General features: G+C 37.9%; 1 protein-coding gene across 2 annotated transcripts in view; it reads right to left on the reverse strand.

Moving 5' to 3' along the window:
* Positions 1-307: 307 nt before the first annotated feature.
* Positions 308-23,453, reverse strand: part of LOC139142747 (uncharacterized) — a 29,552-nt gene continuing 6,406 nt past the window's right edge. Inside the window, exons 2-14 of one of the 2 annotated variants that reach the window (XM_070712894.1) lie at positions 16,756-16,857; positions 15,370-15,459; positions 13,970-14,173; positions 10,183-10,611; positions 9,128-9,547; positions 7,169-7,318; positions 6,017-6,158; positions 5,662-5,729; positions 4,020-4,124; positions 3,794-3,904; positions 3,169-3,297; positions 2,298-2,408; positions 308-747 (exon numbers count right to left, since the gene is read on the reverse strand). In XM_070712894.1, the coding sequence (XP_070568995.1) occupies positions 620-747; positions 2,298-2,408; positions 3,169-3,297; positions 3,794-3,904; positions 4,020-4,124; positions 5,662-5,729; positions 6,017-6,158; positions 7,169-7,318; positions 9,128-9,547; positions 10,183-10,611; positions 13,970-14,173; positions 15,370-15,459; positions 16,756-16,857 (2,189 nt within the window). In that variant the 3' untranslated portion in view covers positions 308-619. The remainder of the gene's footprint in view (positions 748-2,297; positions 2,409-3,168; positions 3,298-3,793; positions 3,905-4,019; positions 4,125-5,661; positions 5,730-6,016; positions 6,159-7,168; positions 7,319-9,127; positions 9,548-10,182; positions 10,612-13,969; positions 14,174-15,369; positions 15,460-16,755; positions 16,858-23,453) is intronic. The other variant, XM_070712978.1, reaches the window with a different exon arrangement.

Consider the following 23,453-nt stretch of genomic DNA (forward strand, 5'->3'; position numbering starts at 1 on the left):
TCCAGAAGAGGGCTGGAAGAGTAATTTTAGGGATTGACATGAGTGTTCCCTCACGAACTATCTTTTTAACTTTGCACTGGTTGCCGATTGACCTACGTATTATCTGTTTCACCGCATTATTGACATTCAAATCATTGAATGGCCTTGCACCCTCTTATTTGAGTGACGTTTTTCATCGAATTTCATCAAACACCCGTATTGCCAGTCATGGAAATTTGTGTGTTCCAAAATTTAAGACTACCACAGGTCAAAAGTCTTTCTCTTTTCGTGCTGCAAGTACTTGGAATACAATTAGAAATACCTCAACTTTAGCCACTTTCAAAGTAAAGTTGCGAGATTATCTTATGACGAAGTTTACAAATGAGGGTTCAGATTTAGATTAATTTATTTCTTTTTGTTGCAATGAAGATGTTACTCATCCTTTTTTGAACACTTGCTGTATTTACATGTACATTGTATTTGCTATTTATACGCATGTACTTTTTTTTCGAGCTCACAGAGGACTCTGATGTAAATAACAATTTGTTTGGTAACTCCGATTACCCTCTTTAAATAAAGTCTAATAATAATAATAATTGAGTCGAATGCCTGTGTTGTCAACTAATGAAGTGCATCTATATTAAAAATAACAACCGAATTCGTCTTCATTATTTTGACAGTCTGGATCATTATCACATCGGAAAATTCCGTAGATACAGTGACCATCGTCACACGTCCAAGTTCCAGCTCCGCAGTCCCGAGAGTAAACTAAAACAAAGAAAATGACTTTAATTGTGTATTATGTTATAGTTAGTGTTAGTACCTAGGCCGATACTTACTACCACTTGTGAGGGCTCATTTTAAAGCGCTTGGAGAAAAAAAGATTTTCACTGTCTTAGTTTTTCGAAATCCGAAAATTAATTTCCCCATAGAGTTAACACAGGGATGCCGGCCATCTTGAATTCAAAATATTGCAAAATGTTGGGCAATTTCATTCGCTAATTCCAAACTTTGCATGATTACCCCCGATTTTTATAGTTGATTTGGTATTAGAATGGTTGAAAGTTTTCTTTAGGAAAGTTTGAGCAAAAGTTTAAGTCTTTCACTTTCAAGGTGCTTACTACCTTGAAGTTCCATAAACTGTATCTTTTGGCTATTTTTTCAGAACTTTCTTTTTGTGGTTTCCCGACACTTTCTGCATTGAATCACTAAACTGTATAATGCCAAGTATTTAGCATTTCAACACAAACTATATGAGTATAATCTCCATTGTTATTATTGAAAATTGTATTCAAGTCCGGACTAGAATTCATTTGTAAACAATAAACAATGATCACTACACACATACAAGCATAAGCTGTCATGAGAAAAAAAAGTACTCGAAATTGCAGCATGACAAACGGTTTAGGGTCAGACACGGTTGATATACAGAAGCAGAATACCGAAAAACTTGCACAAGTTACAGCTCATACCCCTTTAATATAGAGAAGAGGTTGATATTTATTCAACTAATTGAGCAAAGAGTATTCCAAGTGGCCATATTTTGTGTTCCATCTCCTGCGCGTGTTATTTTTATGACGTCGGCAAACATTGCCTTTAGTCCGGATAACTTGGTTAATGACAAGATCTCTTATGGCGTTCATAGAAGTTATTCAATCGAATCTAATCAGCAGTGGATCTTTATTAAATTATTATTTTACTAGTAGGTCTCTGTGATAGAAGAAGTACAATGGCTGCACATGTCAGACAGTGTTGCCCGACGAACTGCACAATTTGACGCCGTTTTGAAGTAGAATATCTCCTCGAGAATCGATATTCACTCTCACACTTGTTGCCAAAGTACTAAAGCAAAGCAAGACAGAGGCTATTTGCAAACAACGGGCAAATACTGGCCAAGTTAAAAAATAAAAATTAATCAGGTGGTCAAGCTGCTTTAAAAGGCCATAGGAGAGCTCCTCAGAAACACCAATTGTTTTCTCAAGGTGGGTTCACGCACTAGCTATCGGAGTCGGTGCATTATGGTTATCATCTATCTGTTATACTTACTTATCGTTATATACAATATAAACCTCACCCCCATTTTTAAGTGAAGTGGTCCAACTTTGACAAAGGTTGACAAAAAATACCACAGAAATGAGTCAAACCATGCGTGGTGGTGACAGGGTTAAAGAAACCGACAAAACGAAGAATTATGATTACTATGAGAGAATCAGTGTTTGTGACGTAATTTTTTGTTAACAATATATATTAACAACTTCCGGCCGTTAAAATTATTAAATTTTCAACAATCAACTCGCTTAGAAGACGAATATTCTTACTGCAATGGGTTTCGTCGCTGTTATCACCACAGTCTCCATCGCCGTCGCAGACGTAATTTATGTAGATACAGTCACCGTTATCGCAGGGAAACATCTGACATTCGTCGACGTCTGGAAAAATGATCGGGGAATGGTTCGTCAGCAGGATAGTTCAGGAAAATTTCATTTTATGTTTCATAATACTGACAAGTTAACAGTAAATCGACGATTTTAATGAATAAATCATACAGTAATAATAAAACTGTACGCACTAATTTCGCAAAATGACTCCAGTGCCCATTGTCCAGGAATGGCGATAAAGTCACTATATGCATTACTGCGGTGTTTCTTGAAATTGCCGAGAACTCCTTTTTGACCGATGATAATTGTGACTATATTAGGTTTTGCTCTATTAAGTGAGTTAGCAAAACTGAATATTGCTAATACTTTTCTGTTAAATCACATTGAATCCAAAGGGTAGTGTGTACGCCATGTAAATCTTGCTGAGTTTAATCGAGCATAATATTGACATACTAAGTAGTGACTGACGGATGTACAGTTTGTGTTTCACCAATAGCGGTAACATTGAAAGGTCAATGTCTGTTACAAAAGCTTATGTTTCTAGCTTGGAAGTTCGACGGTTTCGTCCCAGAGGGGTTCGATTTGACTATGGCACATGAATAGTTGGAAAGAAAAAGGGGCTGTTTAATGCATATATCCCTTCGGAAACGCAGCTGTCGGAGGTTTGTTTTGAAGGTGCTAGAGTCTATATCGCACCAATATTCGACATGTAGATTATTTAAGCGAAGGCAGCAATGATTAAATGGTGAAAATCCCTTCATATACTTGAAAAATCCATATATCACGTGTTAAAATAATGTATTACCATTACCCTTGTAAGCACAGTTCGACTCGTCTAAGCCACCATCGCAGTGGCCATAACCATCGCACACCAATAATGGCGAAATGCAAAACCCGTCTGTGCAGCGGAAGCGCGGGAAACATTCGTCAAGAGGAAACACTGCCAACAAGAAAATCACAGTCAGTATGAAAGTGATATCAAAATTTCAAAAGCTGAAATGCTCTGTTGGGAGATGAAATAATTGAGCATTAAATAACTCAGTGAATCACAGAAAATTTGCAGTTTTATTTTCAATAATGCATTATAAGATATTTATTAAGTTTTAGGTTAAGATGGGTGACTGTAAATATATGTCATTAATTACATCGACACTGAGTTCAAGGTATTTTCGAAAGACATTTTGCGCCAGCCAAACATATGCATATGCATGCATTGATACACAGGATGGTCGACTTCATTATACAAATATGGGAAGAGAGGTTCAAAGTTCGTCATCTGCGTAAAAAATCCAACTAAATACACAAACACCGTGCAGTACTTCTCGCAAAATTATACAGTCGACCGTCAGTCACTCATTGGATCGTAAATTCACAGCGTTTACAAGATGTGTGTCTGACGCCTTTGGTCGTAAAGAATGGTCCCGCAACCAACTCACCAACACACGAGTCTTCATCATCTCCGTCTGGGCAGTCATCCTGTGAGTTACAACGTAACGATATTGCGATACAATCACCAGACTGGCACTGAAAATCAGGAGCGCAGGGACCTGGAAATATTGAACAGAGAAGATCATTCTTTACGTTGTCAACAGAGGAGGAATTGTGTCATTGGTTGCCATTGGTATTACCTCCAAACATTAAACGGAAACTCGTATAACTTACAGTTCACTTCATCACTGCCATCAGTACAGTCTGCGAAGCCATCACATTCCCATTCAGCCGGAATACATCTCTTGTTTGCACAGATGAAGTCAGGTGCACAGCTCGCTATAGGCACAAAAAATAGAATATGAGTAATTTATTGCTGCTAAGAGTCGTGCTTTCAGGTAAGACAGAGACAAGAATCCTGAAATGGAAGCTTTCCATGTCTTGTTGCTACAAACCCGTACATGTACAATCTGATGCAGACAACACATTGATCATCGGCGATAAAGTTTAACCTATGCTCAGTTTGTACACCGATATTTTGATCTTATTCTCGAACAGTGTGGTTGTTCCGATGGCATCACTAGTGTACATGACCAACGTATAATGGCGAAGAGTAACTTTTTCACAGATGCTATAATGAGTTTAGTTTTCAAATGATTACTTCAGACAACGTTCTGTGAAAGTTTTTTCTCGTTTGATAATTTGCTGTACTGTCGTGGAGACAAATGAGTTCTAATCAACAAATAAGGCAGTATTAATTTTATCACTTAGCATTTGTAGAAGTTGTGAGCGTATGCTTTTTTGAGCCAGTGTAAAACCAAACCAAATGTAGCGCTGGAATGTATCGTAAGAGGAAAAATTTACGTGGTCAGGTGAGAATTCCACAGGTTTTTTTTGACCAGACGGCCAGAAATGTTTGTCCGGATTTTTTTCACGTCAATCATTAAATTGGTCCCTATACCATCGGAAAGCGATATAAATAAGCACAAGAATCTATAATGGTGCCTGCCACTTGAATATTACTTCCAGGAAGATTTTTACATAATTTTGCAATCAGTTAATCAGTGATAGATCTATCAACAACGTTTATGGTAGCTAGAACGCGCCTCGGTGACAGATATTCGAACTCTCCCTATTCACACCTCTTTGCTAATCTACCAGTTGTGGGGGCTCATTTTGAAGCTCGTGACGTAAGAACAACTTTCACCGTCTTAGCTTTTCAAAAATCGAAAATTTTATTTTCCCCACATAGTTAACACAGGGATGGTGGCCATTTTGAATTTATAATATCAATATACCTTGGGTTATTTATTTCTCTAGATCCAACCTTTGCACGTTATCCCTGAGATATATTCTTGATTTGTTGACGGAATGGTTGACAGTTTTGTTGTGAAAAGTTTGAGCAAAAGTTTGTCTTTCACTTTCGAGGCGCACACTACCTGCGCTTACTCGGTGACGCCTGATTCCACTACTCTGTATATTCTCGTGAACAAAAGTGTCTCCGTTCACTGTTAAATACATCTTGTCTTGTGGATTATTGTATATCCTGTCATATCTTTGACGCCTGATGGCTGCAATACGGTGTATGATCTATTGGAGAGAAGCAGTATCAGTTTACGCGTAAACGCTTCCATTAAATTGCTTTCTGATTCCCTGATCCCCAGATTACCATAGACCTTGTTGCAGTTTCTATGGTGACAGCAAACGCAAAAGTTGACGTGCATCATTTTGAAAGACACGACCACCACCAGTCATATATTCAGAATGTTTGATAGCGGATGAGATAGAGGCTAACTTTGCGATCTTACAAGATATGAAATTCAACAAATTCCTCAGCGAAGATTTACGAGTGAACGATTTAAATGGTTGTACTCACTTATTTCCTGACAAGCAAATTGTATAAATAGATCACAGTAGATGTCGTTCCATTCGGGAATGTAAGACCTTAAATGCATAAACAGAAGCCTTGTTGGTGATAACGTTGTTTGCAGATCCGTCAGCTACTGAGAAGTGTAATTGCATAATTGATTTGGTCATTGAACGAAACTCCACAAACGAAACTAAAATGTTGTAAGCATATTCATTTCTTGCATCAGTAACGCTTTGACCTGTCCAAATATTCCAAACGCTGCCATTATTTGTGCCAATAATGCTTTGCACTGGGTCAATATTTGTCGGAACCTATTGACTTCTAAGGTCTGAGAAAAGACAAGAAAAGAAATGACCCTCACATGAAGTGTACACAATCTTCGTCGCCGTTATTGTTCGGTTCACCCTCTGCCCAATTCATGAAAGATGGCGTTGATCCATCAGAGTGCAGGTACTGTCCTTCTATGTCTCTATCGTTTACGTCAATCCACACATTGTAATCAACTGCAGATAAAGAAGACAGCGAAGATAAACGACGATCACCTGGCGATAAACAATTAAATCAACATCCAAAATACGAATTGAGATCTGCAATGGCTCGTTTCAGGACCGCAGTTTAGTCTCAATGAAATGTATTTCACATTTCTAGGGCTCGTTTCAAAACAAATGATGGCATCAATATTAAATAGCGCAAACTTACAAAACTCCCTACAAATGCTGCTTTGGTTGAATAAGTATTAAGTTCAACTGGCAATCTCATAGAGGGTAGTGAAACTGATATTGATGGTTAACCAAGATTTATGCCATGAAAATAAAAAAGCATGCAGAAGTTTGTAAGTGAAAGGACAGGCAAAGTGATTGATGTGTGCATACGTAAATTGCTCTGGCATATACATACGTACATGCATACATGCATACATGCTTACATACATACATACATACATACATACATACATACATACATACATACATACATACATACATACATACATACATACATACATACATACATACATACATACATACATACATACATACATACATACATATATACGTACATGCATACATACATACATACATACATACATACATACATACATACATACATACATACATACATACATACAGACAGACAGACAGACAGACAGACAGACAGACAGACAGACAGACAGACATACATACAGACAGACAGACAGACAGACAGACAGACACATACATACATACATACATACATACATACATACATACATACATACATACATACATACATACATACATACACACACACACACACACACACACACACACACACACACACACATACATACATACATACATACATACATACATACATACATACATACATACATACATACATACATACATACATACATAGCCCCCAACCTATCATTTTCTTAAAATCGTGAATCTGATTTGCTTTATGAAGAAGATAAGGACCCCCAGCTTAATATTGACAGATGTCGATCAGAGTGTAAAAAAGCTTTCACCCTTACCATATTTTAACATTTTACGTTGGTAATAAAGGTAGTATAACAGCCGTTCTTCATCGTCAAATCGCACTAGTGTTTGTCCCCCATCCTGACAGTATTGAAAGGCACTGAGCCATGGCCTTCCTTTGGACACCAACACATACTTGACTGTATCTGAAAAGAGAATCGCAATGTGGGCGATTGCCACTTTTCTATCACTCACGTAAGCGTTGTATTCATTTCTGGGTAATGCGTACTGAAATGCTCCCTGAAAGACTTCCAAGACAAGCTTATGTAATATAGTTTAGTCTTGACGCTTTATGTAAGCTAACATTGCCAACTTCAGTGAAACAAATTTTCTTTTCTTACGACTTTGGCCATGTTTGGATAGCACAGGAAATAGGTAAAAAGAAAATTCTATTTGCAGCTTTTGAAACAAGTGTAGCAGATATCATGAAACAACAATTGAAGGGTCATCTTACATTGAAACCCAAATTACGTAGCTATACACAGTTTAAGAACTTATTAGATCCAGAAAAATATCTCCATCGTAATTGCAATCATAGTATTTTGCTTTCGATGCTCCGCTCTCCCTCTTGCAATAGAAGAAGGGAGACACCATTAACATTGACTCTTTATCATCAAGACATCGTAAACTGTGTTCTTATTGAAGTGTTTAAAATTAGTTTCACTTTTTATTGATATGCTATTAGAGAACGAAAGTTCCGTAAGTTTTTGAAAATAATGAAAGAAAAAGACCCTGCTGTAATCTTTAAGCTTTGTAGCCATGTCTACAAGGCTTTTAAATTTAGAGAATCAATTTTGAAGTCGTCTGAAAATGTGTAACATTTAGTAATATTCAGTTCATAGCTGTTTATTGCAGCATTTTGAAGTCGTCTGAAAATGTGTAACATTTAGTAATATTCAGTTCATAGCTGTTTATTGCAGCATTTTGAAGTCGTCTGAAAATGTGTAACATTTAGTAATATTCAGTTAATAGCTGTTTATTGCAGCATTTTGCTTAGAGGATGATAATTTAACATTTTCTGTATTTTGTTAATTTTTTGTGCAAGTATCTTGTATCTTATTTGACAAGACCGCTTTGTATATGGGCCGGTGGCCTTGAGATGCAAATAAATGTGCACAGGATGTCACTCTGCATTGATTGATTAAAAATGAGAATCGGACAAAGTCAAACGGTTCATCAATTCGTGACAAAAATTTGCAAATCTTACTATTTTGCTTACGAATTTTAAGAATTCATCGTAATTAGTATCATTTCCACAACCGTCAAGACCGCATCATCATCATCATCATATTCATCATCATCATCATCATCATCATCATCATCATCATCATCATCATCATCAATGTTATGACGTTACTTTTGGCCATAATCATATTTAATAGTCTTCAACGTCATCATTACTATCATACCAATGTGATGATGAAGCCCCATATCACAGCGACAGTGGTATTAATTAAACTGTACGGCGAACAATAAATCACTTCGTTATATTTAGACATTTTACAAAGGAGGGGGGGGGGGTTACTCCTGATATTTTCTTGCGGGGTGTGCCGTCAAAGTTGACACCTTCCACCGATGTATATTCCAGAAATATGACCCATTTTTTGAATTTGATTGACAATTTTCGTGAATCTTCACCTTTATTCTGTTTCATGGGAAGGTTTTCCTAAAGCATTGGATATTTGCCTTGCTATCGACCCATGTTTGTTTTTTTTTCTGATGAAAAATTGATTCATGGATAAGGATTTTTTCGTGAAAAAGTGACACATTAGGGCGCAACGCATACCAGTACATCTTTTCCGTGGCAGTACCACCTCCCACCCCACCCCTATTTAAAAAACAGAAGTGCTGTGAAAAGCCATTGGTGTCGTCATTATCTGTGAAGTACTGCTTTGCGTTTTTAAAAATCACTGACTCTATTCGATGTTTGACACAAACCAAGACGTTAGACATACTTCTGCAAGATGTGAGATGAACACATTTAGGACCAATATGTTCACTCGGACCATACCAAAACCAGCCAGAGTTTGCCACAGGTGACAAATTGACACACAGGTAAGGAAAGCTTTCACAGTTTCCAAGAGAGAGATCCAGATTAACCGTCGTCATGATCGGTACAACCTCGCTGCTTTGAAAGGTAACGATCCCTTGTGTCACATCCGCTCTGAATTTTTCTCCGTTGGCGTCGATTCCATTTTCTGATCCGGACACAAACACCTCGACTTTCAGCAGCTCGTTTGCTGGACCAGATCTCATTCCTGTATGCTCACTTGCAATGTTGATTGTTAGCGACAAATCAACCTCATTAGGTACTCCCATGACGACATCAAAGGTCCCTTCTATTATTACTGGTGTCTGATTGGGGGCGACTTGAACTGTTAAAATACAATGGACATGGAAGGAGAGTTGCACTTATTAATACAACACCACACACTTTTTTCCTCACATATTTCCTTGTTATTGTGGAAATGTGAAACAGCGACCAATATTAGTACAAAATCAAAAGAAATTATACCCACTTGGCCTACATGTCACGATTTGGAAGGAGCAGAGACATCCAATCACTTGCCTTGATGCGAAGATTTGAAATGATCATTTAAATTTTTACTCGAAACGTAATTGTGCTCTCTATTTGAAAACAAATTTATAAAATACAATACAACAACAACTGAATACAACAGGCAAATGAAAACAAGTTGTGCAATGGATATAGTTACACTAACACAGCATGTCATTTATCTATTTGTTTGAAATTTTGAACAAATATTTCCGAAACACCTGACATCACTCGGCTTTTTGGCCAGAGGTCCATATATCTTTTTTTCATGAATTTGACTTTGTTGTGCGTACCGGTGCTGTACTGTCTGTTCTGTGCTATTTTGTGTCTATGTTTATGATTAGTGTATTAAGAATTTTGACCTAATGTTATCGGATTACGGATAGGTATGATTGCAATTATTTTACAGCAACTAAAGGTGATGATATGCTACATAGAAATATTGTGTCCTACCGGTACAAAATTCGATCAAGGATACACATCCAGAGAGAGCAGCGCCCTCGGACCACATCCATGGTGGCATAGCATTATCAGCAGGGAATAAATCAATACAGGCGAAGGTGATGTTGTCACATGACAGGTCTGTTAAGTATGCTTCTGAAAAGGTCACGCCATAAAATGCAATTGTTGCATTCGGGGACACCAGCACATCGTGTGCTACAGCGCTTGTCATTGTCAATGTCATAACCTCCGGGCCATTCTCAGTTGGTTTCAGATGCAGATTCATTCCGAATACTTTTTCACGTTCACCGGTGAAATAGGCCGTATCTAGTCCAGTTGTAATTGCAATGTCAAGGGCGAAGACCTTCGAGGATCCCGTGGCGACATCCAAGGCGCTACTTTCACTAGTAGTCAACTCTAGAGACTGCCCTTCAACTTGGTCTGAAGAGAAAAAGAGCAATATCCAAAAGGACTTCGAGTCCTAAGTTTGTTTTTCACTTATTCCGTCAATCATAAGGAAGGATGATATCTTCGACGAGAAGCAACGAGAATGATTTGTGCTAGAGCTTACACCGCTTTGACCATGTTTTTTCTCGAACTCACTGACGCTAACTCTTGGCTGTGAATAAAATGTGTTGCAAGTCGAAAACGTGCGGCTCGCCAAAAAGGAAAGTGTTTTAACTCAAACCACTCTACAGTTGGAAAGTGTTTCAGATCATCACAAATTAGCGACTCTTCAGGAAAAAAACCCGTATTAACTAAAAGTGAAAAAATTGCTAGTCAAGTGCTGTAACCAAAACCGAACATGAAGACTGCATTTTTGCTTTGATTACGTGATTCAACTTCCTCCAAATATTTCGAGACCTCATTAGCATTAATAAGTGAGTAAATTAGAGGTACTTCTTGTAATTTCGTCCTTTAATGCGGGTTATGTCCATAGAGAGGATAGTACGATTGACCAATCAGCGAACCTGCCGCCGCCAACGTCATGAATACGTAACCATGCAAACCTTGGCTCGTACATTGCATCGAGTTTGGAACTTTTCGGCTTGATTTCGCCCTTTATTTTTAGCACAGGGTAGTTTTTAGATGTAGACGTTACGCACAATGTTCATTGCGGCCGAGATGGTGACCGACACAAGTGGTTAGTACATTGAAAATTACTTATTTGGATGAATTTCCTGGCCGGGTACGGCTCCTAGAAATCAGCATTTGACCCTTGTAAATCTACAGTAAGTTATTTGTCGCCAAATATCGCCTATTTTTGGTCAAATTTCAATTTAACCTTGCCATCTGCAGTATGCAGAATTTTTCAAGCTTTACAAAGATGGGTCAACTGTTTTAGTCGGTCATCGGAGCACGATGGAGCACGATTTTTTCGATCACCATGCGTTTCCCGGTACGATTGACCCTTCGCTCAGAAAAACGCGCGCCGGATCAATCGCCGAGAAGTTAACCAAAGCTGGAAAAGAGAACGAAAAACGTCCAATAACTCTTTGTCGAATATGGTCAAGGGTAAAGAAACTCAGAAAACTATTCCTGAAGAAATCTAACAATTTTTAACACGGTAGAACGTCGCCAATCGACTGGAGCTAAGATACTTCGGGTAGCCAACAGTCTCACTCGATCGGTGGATCTGTCAGGTCACATCGCGATCTGAACGAAGTGAACCAACGTAACCTTTGACCCTTGTTACATATACAGTACGTGATTGGTTCTTGCCTTAATTTCATTACATATACGGTACGCCATTGGCTCTTCCCTACTATCCTCTATATGGACATAACCCGGACTCTTTAATGCTGTTTAATGTTCTTCACTGGTATTATCTATTTTTAGCTCACGTGTTCACGCGTGAGCTATTGTCATAGCGATGTCTTTCTGTCTGTCCGTGAGTGTCTGTGTGTGTGTGTCTCTTTAGACGATAACTCAAAAACGCCTGAACAGATTCAAGTCAGATTTGGTACACAGGTACCATATGTTACTTGCAAGAACTGATAAGATTTTAGGTGGTGTGGCTGGCATGTTAATGAAGTTGTGCAATATCATTTTTTCCGTACAATGATTTCCGTACTGAGATCGTAACGACAGCGTAGACATATATCAAGAAATACTGCACAAAATTTCATGAAACTTTTCACAGATGACAATCTCAGAACATTATGATGATACCGTGATTTTCCTGTCAATTATCTGCTCATTTGCATATTTAATGAATTTTCGTTATTAGTGACATAACTCTCAAATTACTGCACCAAACTTGATGATACTTGCAACAAATATTTATCTGATATACATCTAATTATACTTAGAAGCATTGGACAGTGTCAAGTTAATAAATAGCTCATTTGCATATTTTATGAAGTTTTATAATTAGTCATATAATTGCGATATAACTGCACCAAATTTGATGATTTCTTCTGCAGATATTGATCCCACGGATATCTAACTGTGATGTAAAGCACTTAGTAGTGTCAAGTTAATTAATGGTTCATTTGCATGTTTACTGAACTTTGTAATTAGGTATATAACTCCAAAATTCCAGCATTATATTTGATGAAACTTGCTACAGATATTGATCTGATAAATATTTAATTGTACTGAGAAGCATTGGGCGTGCCAAGTTAATAATTAGTTCATTTACATATTAAATAAAGTTTTGTAATTAGTGATTTAACTCTGAGAGTACTGTGCGAAAGTTTATGAAACCTGCTACATATAATGATATAACAGATATCTAATTGTTTTTATTACACGCCTCACGGGTGTCGATTATATTGGTATGAATTTGGTTTATTGACAGGAATATTTAAAAACATAATATAATAAATCCTCGTCAGAGATAGTTACTCTTGAAGTAGACCGTGTACACGTCTAGTCTTATCAGTAGTCTGTCTTACACTGTCCGCGTGGTGTGCTCAATTTAACTGCTGTCATATACAATGTCTGTCTTTGTTCTTGTGTTTTGGTTAGTGATTATCCTGAGGTCTGCAAATGTTGCGTAAAAGCTCCTTGCTCGTTGTTTTTCACTTTAAAATGAGACAGGTCAAAGGTACAATTGTTTTTACACAAATTTATGACAGGCAAAAAGTATGCAGTAATTCATGTCATACTGTATTATTTCATGCGTCTAGTAGTGTCTGATAAATATCAATACATGTCGAATCATAAGCAGTCAATGTCAATGCTTGATAACTAAGTTTGTAATTTTGTCAAACTCAAAATCTGTACAAGTCATTTGCATATAAAACGTCATTCCTTCCATTCAGGCGTCACATTAGCAGGTAAAGTTGTTCCGTTGAGTAAATGCTAAAATTTTCAAGTCTGTTTACTGGATATCCAACATTCTGTGAAGCGTACTAGTATTAATGAACCTGTTGCAAAACATGTGAGCACATTCAGTTGACATCTGGTATTACTTTGTCGAACGTCAGAAGACATTTCATTCTGCAATGGCTGGAATGTGCATTTTCTGAGAAAATTCGTGAGTATTTTGAACTGTTAGTCTGTACTGTATAAGTGGACCCTTGATTCGGGTACGATGTGTATCATACAGCGAAAGCTTTATTTGCCAGTCATTTCAAGGTTAAGGTTCATGGTGGTGACTGCGTTTCTTTTACCAAACCACGAATCACGTTTTTATCATTATAGGAAATGACCATTATGCATACTTGTCACAAATTCGCTGTGACAAAAATGAGCCTGATGTTTGAACTGTAACTGATCAGTACGGAAACTGAGTAGATTTCTTGTCAAATTAAAAATATGGTAAATATTCAGTATTTCAAATGAAACTTACGTATGCAGGTTGTTACGTTGACGCAATCTGTCATGACGGGGGGACCCACAAGTAGCAGTACGTCGACACAAATGTACGGAAACATTGCACAGCCTATGCCCTGGAGATTATAGGGAGCCATTAATCCGAGGATTGTCACGTGAGGATTATCGGTCACGGAAGTGGTGATATAATCAGCGACTACTTTAGGAGAGTGAGATTCCCCTGTTGCATCGACAGAAAAATATATGCGAGCATTATACAACTCATCACGCGCCACATTTGGAAGCCTTCCTGTTTCATAGCCAAGGTGAAGTTCAACATCGAACGATAACAGTTGTTCAGTACCCATTATTACATTGAATATTCCAAGTATTTGAATGCCAACGTCTTCAAAGGTAGCTGTGAATGAATGAATGAATGAATGAATGAACGAATGAATGAATGAATGAATGAATGAATGAATGAATGAATGAACGAACGAACGAATGAATGAATGAATGAATGAATGAACGAACGAACGAACGAACGAACGAACGAACGAATGAATGAATGAATGAATGAATGAGTGAAAGTAAATTGATTACATAGGACATACAAATTATATACTCATCGTACTTATAAAGAATGTGTCCGCTTACCTGTTTACCTGGAGTGTTGTTCAGGTAGTGAACGGTTTTTGACTTTTGAAGAAACAAACATTGCCCAGATATACAGGTATATAAGATTAAGCTCACACATAAATGTAGGGCCAAGTCTATGGACTTATGAACGTCTGTGACTTCATCGAAGGAATAAATCACTGGGCCCTTCATTGCGTCGGCCGATTAAACTTGCACAGGCATAATGTGATACGACAGGAAATTGTTCAAACTTTGGAACAACTTTATAGGCCACCCTGTCATAATTTGTAGAACGATAGACAAGAACAAAACTATTCAAGCTATTTTAACCATGGTATTCACGTACTAAGTTAGAGTTTTACGCAACGTTCAACTTCGTTCCCTGGTGCACATATGGGCTCCAGTGTGAGCAGAGACGAGCACGATAATCTGTCCAATTTACCCAAAGTTTCCTTTTTCTACATTGATGTCATTCACCAGAATGTTGCATTTTCGAAGAATACTCTGTCCGAGGCTTTGTTGCTATGGTCACAATCCTCGCATGTGTGAGGGATTGTGTTGCTTTTGATATTGGATTAACTTGCGCTGAAGCAGGTTCAGTGAGTTATAAGGGGACAAAGAAGAAATTAAGCTTTCGGTAGTGTCCTGCAAATTAGTTGTTTTCTTTTAATGTCTAATTTAGGATCACATTGGATACTTAGTCTGTGTATGATACTCAACGTTACATGCATAAATATACTTTTAAACATGCAAGATTGAATACATTGCTGGTAATCTATCGCAGACTAAGGTTCATACCTGGGACGGTCACTGGTAACTGTGGTGCATCAGTAACTGGATCATCCTCTTCTAGAGAAGAGCCAGGCAGACCAGAAGGTTCTCGGGAGCCTTTGAAAAGAAAGATATATATGAAAGATAGATATTGCATCCTACAATCCTCAGACAGAAGTGAAAGGATTTTGACTCTAAACATATAAACCATATAAATCACAGTGTAGAGCTAAAACCCTTTCTGTTTGAAGATTGCAAGATGAATGAAACTCAAGTAACCGGTATTATTAATTTGTTCATGAAGTATTTTGTGTTATTATTTTTAAAGCTCTGCCTTTGAATCGAGCAATGTTATTTCCAACGAGGTAATCTGTATACTTGAGAGAAACATACTGATTACACACTGATTACCACCAAATTGTAAGGGACTGACACTAATTCAACACAAAGCAAACAATAAACTGTCAACAAACGGACAAACAAACAAAAACGTGCATATATATTATCAGGATAAACAAAAATTAAATTAGTTTTTCAGTACATGCAACAGATTTGTGTTTCTTTATCAAGAAATCAAGCTGCTTATGTCAACGTTTATTATGCGTGTTCCTTAATTGTTCCAATTTCCCAGATTTATATTGTTTAAATTGTTTTCACATCACTGTTCAGACGTTGCAGTAACAACTTTAGTTGCGTTTTTTTGAAAACATTGGAAGGACATTAAAAGTGCTTTGTGGTTTTACTTGCAAAAAGGTGAAACCACTGCCAAAGACTCCTCATAAGCTGACATTCTACTGGTTAATTCAGTTCTGGCATTAATGAACAATATGTATAAAGCAATAAAAGTTGTATGTGTTCGGGTCCAATAGGCAAATCGTTTATTTAGTCAAATTCATACAGATAATTTAATTTTGTATAGGCTATAATTTTGATGCTGTAGGTGACTGCTTAGCGAGACTGAATGTTTGACCTACAAATTATAAGCATTTTTACAAACTAACATAATTCAAGGGGTTGAAGTTGCTTCACAAGGCTATGAGAGAGTCTCCAAGGAAACACTACTGTTTTCATCTGAACACGCACGGCTAGCCTGAAAGATCCATCACTCGAGGACGCTCTCTGAGAGGGGAGCGTAGAGAGCGCCCTCGGGCGACTGATCTTCCAGTCTACACAGTGTCCTGCACTGCGCTTATTCAATCTCAGGACTTTGTGCTCATTTCAATTTGTCAGCAAATCAACGATTAATCTGACATGATCATAAAAGGCCTATACAAACTGCATAGTCAGTTGGGTTTTGTATATGATTTAGGACACAAAAAGGGAATTGAATTCATGTTTTGGTGTGTTAAAGGATATCTACTCCATGAAGTTGAAATGTGATTTCCTTTCTTTCTTTCGGTTTCCATTACATACCAACAATCCCTGCAATTGTAGCGATAGCGAGAACTGCTAACCCAGACACAATGAGAGCGATGGCGATTCTCCGTCGTTGTCGTTTCTTCCGGATATCTGCATCTGCCTGCGAAGTAAACCGAACATAGAAGAGATTGAGCTCGATTATTTGTCTTAGCATGATTTGTACGACCATATATCCTATGAAATCATATTAAATCAACAAAATCAATAAATATGCCTTTCAATTGAAACACAATTGCAAGCAAACGAACGTTTTCCGCAATGCAATTTGCCCCTTTGGTAAAAAGGAGAAGACGTACGAAATGATAAGGGACTGGTCAGTTTCTTCGGCCTGGGGAGTGGGGGGTTGGGTGGGGGGTGGGCGGTTGATTACTTTTTGCCGACGTCAAAAAGTGGCTGACCCCCCTATTCCAACTTTCGAAAACAGGCTGACCCCCGTATTCTAGCTTTTGAAAACAGGTTGACCCCCGCGCGACAAAGGTAAAACAAAAGCTGGATAATTCAGTGTATATATCTATATCTATATCTATCTATCTATCTATCTATCTATCTATCTCTCTCTCTATATATATATATATATATATATATAATATATATATATATATATATATATATATATATATATATATATATATATATATATATATATATATATACATATATAAAATTTAAACATTCAGTCATTCTGTGTTTTAATGAAATCGTTGTCATGTCAGTTGTACGATAGGAACTTAAAAGTGTCAATTCTAAAGTTTGAATACAGTATTTTGAATGAGCTGTGATTGTACTCCACTCTTTTTATGCTTAAAGCAGATGTCCAGAACTGTTGTAAGAAAAATGTGATTGTGAAATATTAGTGCATGTTGCTTTCTAATACTGAATCTCATAGAGGAAACACAAAAGTATCAGGAACTTGTCAGGCTTTTCATATGAACTGCAGATCTCATAATGATCAGTACACTTTGCAAAACAGACTTTCAATTTACAGACATCAAGATATATCTGACATAATATCTCTGATATATTAATCTAAAGCGCCCGAAGGGCGCGCCAAAAGATATTAAACATCCAGATATCTCTGATATATATACATATCTGATATATGAAAGTCATGCAGCTGAAGGGGCATTCTGAAAATATTGTTTGATATTTTAAAGAAATGCGCCCGAAGGGCGCGCCGAAAATCTTTAAACATACAAGTATGTCAGACATATATATATCTGATATATTAAAGTTTTGCACTAGGACGGGGCTCTGAAAAATGTCTTATTATTATTAAAGTTATGCGCCCTTCGGGCGCGCCGAAAATGCAACTGAATGATGAAATTTGTGGCTGGCACAATGCATTTTTCGCAAGTATGAGCCATGTCGAAATTAAAAAACACTGACCCCCCCAAATTGGGCATTTGAAAAACATGGTGACCCCCCTACCACCAAAGTCAAAAACAGGGTGACCCCCCATGAATCCACCGCCCCCCAGGCCGAAGAAACTGACCAGTTCCTAAGCTTGTCTATGTTGCCACAGTAACTGTCCTAAACGGGAATATGATGGATATTAAAATCAGCTTTAGTGATTATATTAGTTATCCATGAATGCTATTTTGTGCTTCTCGTGTCTTCGCTTCGCTAGATCAGACCAACCCCGGATTGCGTTCTACTCTCGCGCTTTCCGGCAGCCAATCAGCACATATTTTATATGTCACTACAAATTTTACAGTTTGCGAGGCTTCAGCTGTAGATTGGGATTGAGAGAACACATGGATCCTATGTCTGATTTTAATGAGACTTAGGGAGTGATTTACACTTTTCAATCCTGGTCAAGAAATACTGGTGCGCTCGTAGTTAGGGGAATTTACGAGTTGAGGTACCAGTCTGGATCGTAATGCTTTTAGTACCTGAAGCAACTACACACCAAGATGTAGATTTAACACAACCTTGTACTTTATTGCAAGATGGCGACCGTAACGTTACCGTCCAATGTCTGATCTCAAGTCTTAGTCTAAGCTCTCTACAAAGTTATATACTTATTCAAACTTACATAATTACAAAAGTTATCACGTGGTAATTTTTCCGCCAGTCTTTGATTGTTTCTTAAGATTAAATAAGATCACACCATGGAATATCCCATTCTCGATTGTTCTCAATGAAATCTTAACCAATAATTAATTAAACTATCACACTATCTCCTATCTGCTTCTCGTACGATCTGAGTCAATGACCTTCACACGCCTTGGCCACATGAGGGACGCTTCAAGATATACAATCTCTACAGGGAGGGGCGTTACACTCTCCCACCTTTTTTATGACCTGCTTCCTCGCTGGTCAAAATAAGTGACGAAGCATGGCGATAGCGGACAATTGCAATCTACTTTAAATAAAAAAAAATACATTAATCGTAAGGCAGTGTGGTTAAAATACGCAAAAATAACATATTTTACAAGTTAGCATAAAGTCATTATTCGTGCACCTACAAAATTACAGACTAACATTAACGCATCTAAAATACTTACAGAAATACTAATAAAATCACTAAAATACATCCAACTACAAACTCAAAGTTCAACTAGTGTACATAAATACAACAAAATCGACGAAAATCATTCGAAAATCGTGTCAAAGATCAATAAAATTTTCTTTAATTTGTGTAAAAGGGTGGGTTATCTGGAAGGGGTGGACATTGAGAAGGATGACGTAATTTTGCTTGATGTATTCTGATATCACGGTCAAAGGTTCAGGGTAACCATAGTAACGACCGTTAGGCATCACTAGACTGTAGCAAATAGCAACTCCTGTGCCAATATTTTGGGCTCTTTCTATCTCCAAAAATCTTCATAAAACATAAAACAACAAAAACATCAACACAAAACATCATCAACAACTTCAAAAACTCCAAAAATAAACGCGATAAACCTCAACATCGCCTCATCTCCAAAACTCCATTCCTCAGGCCATTCGGTCAAATCTAAAGACCATTTTATCACTTACGGACCACTAGCACTGGCATTCCTAGCCAACTGAGGGGAGATAAACAACAAAACATCCACAACTCCTTTCACTTACTTCTTCAACAACAACATAACTTCTCAACACTTCATCAAACAAAACAAAACAAAACAAAACTTCACAAAGAAAGACGCCTCGTTTGCATACTAGTCCAGTGGATTATCCTAATAAAAGAGTGGTTTCCAAAATACCAGAAAATTCACCAAAAAACAAAAAAGTCATGCATGCTTATTTGCGTTGCTGTCGGACCTTATGAGTGGGTTTACATATAGTGGGGACTGGATTTGACTTCAAACTTTCCAAAGCTGCGTCATTCAGATTCTCCTCCGGTTCCCATGTGTTATGTTTCGCGTCGTATCCATGCCATTTTATCAAATACTCGCGCTTTCCATTTCGATATCTACATTTTCAATTTTCTCTATACCAAAGTACCTATTCTTATCATTATCATCACACTCATCATGAGTTTGTGATACAGAAAGCTGGCTTAATCTTTTTTTCGGCGCGCTCACGAATTTCGCGGCGACGTTGTTTGTTTCGTTGATTATTATCAGATGACTCGAGGCGCGTTTCACTGGCACTAAAGTAAATGTCGGTATCTGACTCTAAGTGGTAATCTACAGTTGCTGGGTGTGGCATGTTGTTTACGTCATCGTTTGTCTCACTATCGTCGGTGCTATACTGACTCGATTGTGAATCTAACAGTCGGCATGGTCTCAGATGGGCGTGTTTCAATCGATTAACGAGAACAACATTTTTGTACGGCTTTACATTTCCTATTGGTTGTAAACGGTAGTTTACTGGGGATACTTGCGCGCTGATTGTGTATGGGCCTCGATAGGGATGGGCGAACTTGGGACTTTTTCCGACTGCCACTGCTGGAGAGTATAAATAGACTGTATCGCCTACTTTAAACTTGACAATCTTGCCCAATTTTCTGTCGTGTCTCTCCTTCATAACATTTTGCACTCTGTGTATGTTTTCTTCGGCTAACCAAACCGCTAAGTTTCGTTTCTGGGCTATGTCTTTCAAATGGAAATCTATATTTCTTGATCTTGACTGTTGTGGTAAGATTTCTACATCCACCGGAAGTTTCGCTTCATATCCGAACATTGCCATGAAAGGACTGACACCAGTCGTCTCATTCGGACTTGATCGATACGCAAACATCACGGAAGCTAAATACTGATCCCAATCATCTTCTCTTTCAGACACATACATAGACAACATACTCAGAAGACTCTGATTCATACGTTCCACGGCCCCGTTTAAGCTAGGGTGATAAGGACTGGTGAAACGTTTTGTAATTTCAAAATAACGACAAACTTCTTTGACAATTTGTGACGTAAATGCTGGTCCTTGATCTGAGATTAAAATACTGGGGAAACCGAACATGCAAAGGATTTGCTCAAACATAATCTTAGCAACCGTCTCAGCTTTCTTATCAGGGGTTGCAAAAGCCCAACTAAATTTCGTCAAATATTCCGTAAACAACAAAACGTACTTATTGCCTTGTTTTGTTTCTTTCAAGGGACCTAGAAAATCAACTCCAACTCGTTGCATAACTGAGGACACGGGGATTTGGAGCAAAGGGGCTTTACCTCGAGGACCGCGCTTGCACGAGTGACATTTCTCACATGAATTTACGTAATCAGTAATATCCTTGATCATTGTTTTCCAGAAATAACGCAATCTTATAGTCTCAAAAGTACAGCGTACGCCTTGATGATCAGCTGTAATATCATCATGCATTCTCTGAAGGATATAAAGTTGCAATGATTGGGGAACCACAACCTGTCTAACGCATTTCTCTTTATTTGCAGCCTTACCTGTCGCATTCCAGTAATGATATAACACACCGTCAATGATTGCATAGTTATCGCTATCACATGTTACGTATCGCGCCAATTTATCGTCATTCGGTAATTCGCCTTTCTCGATAAAATTAAACCAATATTGTAACTGACTATCTTTTCTCTGCAAATTCTCGATCCGTGTCAACGCCTCATCTTCCTCTACTATTTGATCAGTAATACTCGAGTCACGGCGACTAATCTCTAGATTTCCATCATCAACGTCATCACTAGAGTGTAATTCCGCGCCTGTTTTAGATTCAGTCTCCGTATACAATTGTCGTACATCCGTTACAACATCATCATCGGAGGGGATACCTATTTTATTTACTGGGACTACCGATTCGCTACTTTGAACTTTCGTAGACATACCTGTATCATTACCTTCATTTGATTTTGTCGCATCGAAATCGATATCTACTTCTGATTTCTCATCATCAATGAAATCTCTACCACTGAAATCGGAACTATTGTCACAAACTTCCGAGTATTTCCTACGAGACAATCCGTCCGCATGCGCAATAGACTTCCCTGGTTTATGAACAATTTCAAATTCATAACCCTGCACTTTAAGTATCCAACGAGCGATTCTACCTGAAGGTTTCTTAATTCTGAACAAATACGGGAGATTTGCGTGATCAGTAATAATTTGAAATTTCGTTGAACGCAAGTAAGGGTCGCATTGGGCCAGACCATGTATAACGGCGATAGCCTCTCTTTCTGTTGTTGTGTATCGCTGTTGCGCTGCGCTGAGGGAACGCCCACCATAAACGATAGGTCTCTGTACTCCGTCTAGCTCTTGTGTTAATACAAAACCAACGCTATAGGCCGATGCATCTGTGTATAATTTGAATGGTTCGCCGAAACGTGGAAATCCTAGAACTGGGGCAGTAATAAGGGCTTGTTTAAGAGTATCAAATGCTTCCTGACACTTATCATTCCAATAAAATTTAACCTCCTTTTTCAACAATTTGTAAATGGGACCAGCAATATTTGCAAAATCTTTGATAAAACGACGATAAAAGCCAACACAACCTTAAAATGCACGTAATTCGGAAACATTCCTAGGGACAGGGAAATCTCGAACAGCACTCACCTTTTTCGAATCAACAGAAATTCCATCTTTGTTGAGAATATGACCAAAAGAACAATTCAGAGGACGAAGTTTCAATCCAGCCTCACGGAGACGAGACAAAACCAAGTCGAGATGTTGTAAGTGTTCTTCAAACGTCCTTGAGAAGACAATCAAATCATCAATATACATCCAACACATAATGCCATAACATATTCCTGAAAATAAACTGCAAAGTACGTTGAAAAGAATTAGCTTAATTTCTCATACTTTGGGAAGTCGATTAAATTCATACAAACCGTCATGACAGACAAAGGCTGTTTTGTGTGTGTCTCGTTCGTCAATGGCAATTTGCCAAAAACTTGACATCATGTCTGAAGTCGAAAAGTACTGGGGATTTTGATCACCGATCATTTCAAGAGACTCTGTAAGGTTGGGATAGGAAATACATTCGGTTTAGTAAGAGAATTTACTCTGCAATAGTCTAAACAGAAACGATACTCGTTCGATGATGATGATTTTTTTACAAGCACGACCGCGGAAGAGAACTGAGAAGTGCTTGGGGAAATTATACCTTGGGCCAGCAAATTATCAACTTCCTTCTCAATGACCTTGCACTTTTCTGGGTCAACTCTATAGGGCGGCATTTTAACAGGTTAAGCCCCCAGGACTAATTCGATTCTATGCTTTATGACAACACAATAACCCAACTTCTTATCATCACCAACAAATGCTTGTCGATTTTTCCAGAATATTTCTTGCAAACT

Source organism: Ptychodera flava, chromosome 1 (assembly GCF_041260155.1).
Source record: "Ptychodera flava strain L36383 chromosome 1, AS_Pfla_20210202, whole genome shotgun sequence".
NCBI classification, from domain to species: Eukaryota; Metazoa; Hemichordata; class Enteropneusta; family Ptychoderidae; genus Ptychodera; species Ptychodera flava.